This window comes from Cynara cardunculus (genome assembly GCF_001531365.2).
Source record: "Cynara cardunculus var. scolymus isolate 2C chromosome LG 8, CcrdV1, whole genome shotgun sequence".
In the NCBI taxonomy this organism is placed as follows: Eukaryota; Viridiplantae; Streptophyta; class Magnoliopsida; order Asterales; family Asteraceae; genus Cynara; species Cynara cardunculus.
In genome coordinates, this window is record NC_037535.1 from 12,910,168 (window position 1) to 12,917,015 (window position 6,848).

The 6,848-nt window shown below is 35.8% G+C and overlaps 1 protein-coding gene across 1 annotated transcript; it reads right to left on the bottom strand.

The window, feature by feature from the left end:
- Positions 1-3,097, bottom strand: LOC112517425 (VAN3-binding protein). The gene is made up of 8 exons (XM_025124853.1): positions 2,846-3,097; positions 2,665-2,733; positions 2,516-2,584; positions 2,063-2,435; positions 1,757-1,924; positions 1,614-1,663; positions 396-453; positions 1-287 (listed from the first exon to the last, which is right to left on the bottom strand). Exons 1-8 carry the CDS (start codon positions 3,029-3,031, stop codon positions 73-75), a joined length of 1,188 nt encoding a protein of 395 aa, XP_024980621.1. The 5' UTR covers positions 3,032-3,097; the 3' UTR covers positions 1-72.
- Positions 3,098-6,848: the final 3,751 nt, after the last annotated feature.

Consider the following 6,848-nt stretch of genomic DNA (forward strand, 5'->3'; position numbering starts at 1 on the left):
AATATGTTCATAATTACACAATAAAGATGACAATGCAAGATAGATCGATAAACCAAGAGAATGTTGTCGTTCTTAGTTCCTATGATATGGAAGTGAATATTTTGTGAACGAAGTTGAAAGTGAGAGCATGTGATTAAGAGTCCATGCCCATATCTTGTAACATTGATCATCGTTCATCATATCCATTTTAATTATCCCTCGAGTAGTCGTTAAGACGATGAGGAAACAAGTGTCTCCATCGTCTTCAGAGTTCTTGTAGAGCTCCACATGCTGGTCTAACACAACACCTGTGACAAAAATAGATATAGGACTTTATCATTAATCATTGAAATGCACAATTGAATGGCTTCAAGAGTAACATAATTATGTAATGAGACTTTAATGCATAAACGTACTTTCCTTTTTGCTAGCAAATGCATTCAATAAATGAAGCTTCCTTGTTCTCATAATCACCTGTTGAGTAAAAATAGTAGTTAACGACCAGATTAATTTAAGGGGACGCCGTTTGGTTTGACGGAATGTTTTTGAGGGATTTGAATCTTTTAGAACGTTTGGAATTGAGAGGATTTGAAATCTTTCGTGTCTTTGGTTTGTAGGTAGGGCTGTAAACGAACCGAACGAACATGAACAAAGGCTTGTTCATGCTCGTTTGTTTAACTTAACCGAACAAACGAATGAACACGAAGGGTAAACAAAAGACAATCTTTGTGTTCGTGTTCGTTCGTTTAGAAATAAGGTGTGTTCGTGTTCGTTTATGTTCGTTAACATGCTAAACAAACGTAAACTAACGAACATAAACGAACGGGCTAAACGAACATAAACGAAGAAGTTAAAGAAACATAAATAAATATTATTTGAATTCAAAGTAAATAAATAAAAGATTATATATTAAATTTAATACATAAACGAACGAATATAAACGAACTGTAAATGAACGAACGTTCACGAACATAAATGAACGAACGGGAATCTTGTTCATGTTCGTTCGTTTAACTAAACGAACAAAAAAAATTGTTCATGTTCATTTATTTATTAAATAAACGAACATAAATGAACTTTCCGCCGAACGGTTCGATGAACGTTCGGTTCGTTTACAGCCCTATTTGTAGGATTTGGAATTAAATTTAATTTTTTATAAACATTTGTTTTCTTATAAATAATTTGTTTGTTACGGTAAGATGTGGAGGCAATGAAGAGATTAAAACAGATTTGATTAAAGAGGCGTGTTAGAGATGCGATAGAAACAATTAAAACAAAACACAATATTAGAATGAAATGCGACTCTAAATCCTACCAATCTCGCAAACTAAACGGGGCTTAAGCGAATATAATTGCACGACATGTGGTGTCTATAGGGTGTGGTGGGATGAAGATATAATTTCAAAAAGTTGGTACAAAAATGTTGTCTAAAATTTGGGGGAAAACCGTCAACCCCAACTGGTCCTACATAGAACCAACGGTCAATATGAGGGGATATTTTTTGACTCATTCAGTGGTCGAGACAAGCGGGGCTAGGATCGAACCCGGATTTGTCGTGTACTTGGACAAAGATACCTCACTTCTTTGCCAACTGAGCTACACACCATACACCAAAACGTTGTCTAAAATTATACCTTGGCTTCATGATTCAAGACAACAGATACTGATCTCATCACGCATCTTCCTGTTGAACAAATAATGGAGGTCGGTATAAAAATTTATAATCAAGGACTGCACCCACAAAAATAAATAAATCAAAAGATGGAAATCTGCTTGCCGTCTGATGTCTTGATGCTGAGTTCAGTGCCTCTTCTTAGAATTAATTGACACTTCTCAAAGTCGAACTCTAGATCAGTATTTTCTTCAATAGGCAGTACAGGAACATTGGTGTTTAGCCTGTTCTTGTATGCTGATCTTGTTTTGAGTGTTGTAGCTCCACGTAATGCTAAGAAAATGATCGAAACATAAGTTTAAGATCCTAAAGAATGATGGTTGATTTTCGCTTTCAAACAGCTTTATATTCGTATATGAAACCGTGTGCAGATGCTATATATAATCAGAAAGTGAAAAAGCTATCAATTACATGTCGATGCTGCAGCAGTGAGAGTTAGAATGTCGCATGCACTTGTTGCGCTCATGGCGGAGCTCATTGCAGTGCTAATCTGCTCTTTCTTTGCACCGATTAGCTCTGCAGCTTTTGCGCACTGAGCCGCAACCAGAGCTGTAGCAGATGCTACTGCTGCCTCCTTTGTGGCCGTGCTGGAATTCGACCCACCGTGGTTTGAGTTCTCTGCAGCTATGGCTGCCAAAGCAGCAGCAACACCAGCAAGTGATATTGCGGCATGGACTTCTGCTCTTTGTAGCCTCTCGTTTTCTTTACTCTTTCGTTTAATTTCTTTCAACCATTTCTTAATCGACAGATGTGATGATCTGAATGGAATCATATGCCATGGTTGCTTCACAAATGATGAGACTTGTATTAGAACACATTTAATGATCAGATCATATCGTTGAAAGAAATCTAATAACTAAATACCCATTTTTTCCGGAAACAGCTGCTGTAATTCAATTCTGGGTGCATTGCCTGTTGCATCCATATCCACGACTGAACGATATCACGAAGATGACTCATGAGTTTGCCCGTATCACATCAGTTAGTTTCTATAAACCGAAAGAAGTGATTACCTTGACATCATTGGTCTTCCATGGGGGTAAAGGCTTTGTTGCATCATCCATCTTTATGCTCTCCAGTTTCTGCAAATTTATTTCTATATATCATATGCACCATCATCTTCTTATTATACATGTTAGTGTTTGTGATCATGTGTTTTCTAAAGGTAATCCAAAGTCAGCTATAAATGCGTACCAGTAGATTAGGAGATCCGGATCCATCATCAAAACTGTTGATTGAGTATTCATGGAGAACAAGCGCTTGGTTTTGAAACTCCGGTTGATAAGCTTCTTTAACTGCAAAATCACACCATGCTCGTGAAAGAAGATCCATCGTCTCAGGATGGGCTTCGGAAAGTGTTGGCATATAATCAGAATCCATTCGAATTCGAGGGTTTTGATCTACTGGTAACTTTACTATGACATATATACACTCTTATATATAACACCAATGAACATGAATACTTGCTTAATCAAGAATCTCCATTGCCAACACATAGTCCATACCCCATCAGGAGAAGTGATTAGCAAGCATATAGCTTTATTGCATTTATATCCATTTGAAAAACTTGTGTACAAGAGAATAACAACATTTACGCCTTTTTCTTCATCATTTCAATCACTTGCCATTTTTATTATTATATGTACATGTATATGTATATGCATGTGTGACAGAAGCCAGACCCCAATACAGTATTACTTTATCATTAGATCTAAATCGAAACTAAGAACTCATCATCCTTGACAGATGGCATTAGGCAATTTAGTGGGGCAATGGATAAGTGGCTTGATGCATAGAGGAGTGGGCAATGGATTAGAAAGAACCCTAAGGGACATATTGAGGGTATACACATGCCAACCACTATGGAAGCAGATTTAGAAACTTTGGAGAAATCCCACAAAGCAAAGCCTTGGGTCCTCTCCTTTTGTACCTTTAAATTCGTACCATTTATTCTTGATAAAAAGATGATAAAGTTTTAGATCATAATAACATCCCAAGATGGATTAATTTCTGTGACCACGTTGGCATGAACTTCATCTACAATCTTGCAGTTCAAATTAATTTCCTCCAAGTTATAATGGTCTCAAATCTTGTTGAATACATTGCTTACATTTCTTCATGTCATTTGTACGAGTAACTAGTTTATGGATGAGTATTCTTAGAGTAGTCGGTTTGACCTTAATTAAACGTATGTGACTATGACTTTGTTCCTCAAGAAATTTGAGTGGCGGAATCATGAAACCGAGACTTTCTATGTCAAAAATATTCTTTTAAAGGATATTATTCTTGCTTCTATGGCAACTCAGGATCAACCTCGAGGAGAGGAGGTTCTACCCTGTACAAATGCTCTTTAATGTAACTTTAGCTTCAGGATTAGTTGGGCAAGATGAAGAAACCACTAATTTCATGTTATCATCAAATTTATTATGATTCTTGAAAGAAATTGTGTTTGGTCTCGTGTTACAAGTGAAGAGATCGCGGTAGGTTTACGAAGGTGCAAAAATAAATGAACCGGATTAATCTACAATAATGATTATATCTAAGATGAAGCATGCTTGAGAAGGCCGGCAGGGAATATAGACGATTATAATTGAAGTTATGTTTATGATTATAATAAAACCGTCATGATTAGCAAGTAATGCTCTTGTCCCATGGAAAGATTATCTTTTCATAAAATGATTTTATATTTGTTACTTTATATGAGCTTTTCAAATTTTGAGTTAAGTAATCCTTTTTCTTCATAATCTCATCATGTTTTGGTTGGAGGGGGTTATCATTCAGCTCATGTGACTACTTGCTTTAATGCTAACTCGAAAAGCTTAAGTTATTGGGAAGGTCTTTGATAACCAAAGAGATAAACAGTAGACTTAAAATGGTAGGCCTCTTTCATCTCTCCTACAGTTATAATCGAAAACTCCAAAATAGTATGGAACTTTATATGTATAAGACTAGGGGCAGGTTCGTTGAAAACGTAAAATTGATTAGGAACCCGGGACCGTCCACAATGAGAAACATGCCATAATTTATTAGGAATATAATCGTGTTATCTATCATTAATATGTGATTTAATGACAAATAATGTTTATGCCAAAAATTATACAATGTAATTTAAGGTTGGGTCATGAAGCTTATCAACTATAGATGAAACCTTTTGAGACAATAAAGAAAAGAAAAAGAAATGACAGAAATATTTTGTTGATGTGGAAAGCCCTGACCGCGACCGATCGTAGTTATTATCAATAGATTATGGACGTCAATAAGAGACGTCGTCCCAAATAAATAACTATAATCGCTATCACAGACCTTCGCTAATAAACACGTCGTAAGTGAATAAACAGAAATTCCAATAGCAAAAGATTCTTCAAGAGCATATGAGGGTGTAGAGTATTCTGTGTCCTTTGGAATGAGTTGATCTTCATATTTGTAATCTTGGTTTTGTAACCATCATTTTAATGGTCAAAACGTCTATAACAGTTAGCCTTGATAGTGCTATTGAATCTTGGTCATCGGTTATAATCCATATATTGATGAATGAATCTTTGTCATTAATCTTCTATTACACTTGATATCTACAATAAATAAAAAAAGTAATGGTTGTCGTCGTTAGTCAAAATTGTCCGTTGTCGATGTCACCTAACCATGACTATCATGGATTATCATAGGTCGAGGATATCATCGCCATGGATAATATCCTAGTTCGTCATTCAAACAGTTTGCCCCCGAGATTTGAATTTCAAAACTCTCTCCAAAAGTAGTTACCGATAAGATGCCATGTGGGTCTAGGAAATCGATTCAATTTCCTTTCAAACGATTCAGTTACATGGAAATTGAATTGGAAACGAACGTGCTAGCATGATATCATGACAACTTTAGGTAGAAAGGCGTGGTCTATCGAGCAAAGGATGTGAATCGACTGAACAGGTGTCGTCTATCAAGCGACAGATTTTCAAAAATCCATATAAATATCAACTCCTTTTTCTTGAACTTCCCTTTTACGCCTTCAAGTTTCCTGCAAACCAGAGCAAAACAAATCTTTTCCATCTCCACTTTCTACACAAGATCAATTCTTTTCGGAGGTTTCAATAGCATATAAGGTACGATTTTTAGTCTTTGCATGTCCCCTATTAAGCATATAGCAAAAAAAAGACCTAGAAAACATTGGGAGGTCGAACAATTACATCCTTTTAGTCTCTATTTATGATTGTATAGAGAAGACAGAGCCACATAGTGTAATTGATAAATAAGGAGATCTAGAAGTCTTTAGGCTGATATCTAGGTTATCATAGGATACTGACTTATCCTAGCCTGGAGATCTTCGACCGATAAAAATTCCAGATGGGTGGTTTGTTCTATACAAATAACCCTTCAAAAGAGGCTTTACGTGGCCCTTTTCTCCATTGTCAAGGACTCAAGGGCATTCTTGAACGCCTCTGACCTTTCTCTAGGGCATATGATTCCCCAATTTTGGAGGATAGTCGTTTATGCCAAATATTATATAAAGCAATCTAATGTTTGGATTCTATAGTTTATTAATTTCTTATTGAGCTTTAGGTGGCGTTTGTTTTTTAAGAGGTGCTGAAGTCTGAAGTCTGAATTCGCTTCTGAATTTTAAGAGGTGGTGCTGAAGTCTGAAATCTGAATTCACTTCTGAATTTTAAGAGGTGGTGCTGAAGTCTGAAATCTGAATCAGTCAGACTGTTTGTTTTTACGTCTGAAATCTGAAATCTGAATCAGTCAGACTGTTTGTTTTTACGTCTGAAATCTGAAATCTGAATCAGTCAGACTGTTTGTTTTTACATCTAAAATCTGAATCTGAAATCTGAATCAATAAGACTGTTTGTTTTAGTAAACTGACAGGTGGTGCTGAAGTCTGAAATTTGAATCAATTCATTTCATTTAAATCTGAAATATCCAATCATTTAAATCATTTATAAACTGCCATATATTTTTAACACATTCAAAAATTCAATTGAAATACGTCAATTTATTCAACACACAATAGAAAACACGAATAAAATCTCATAACAACTACAATCAATATTCATTTTGTAATTGTGTCGCAATTTCTTCTCTTAAACTAGCCATATATGTTTGGTCAGCGACACTCCCATGCAATTGAATCTCTTCAGCCTCATCCTCGCCATCGTTCTCTTGTTCGCTGGTTTGATCATACTCAGAAAATAGCTCATCACTTAAA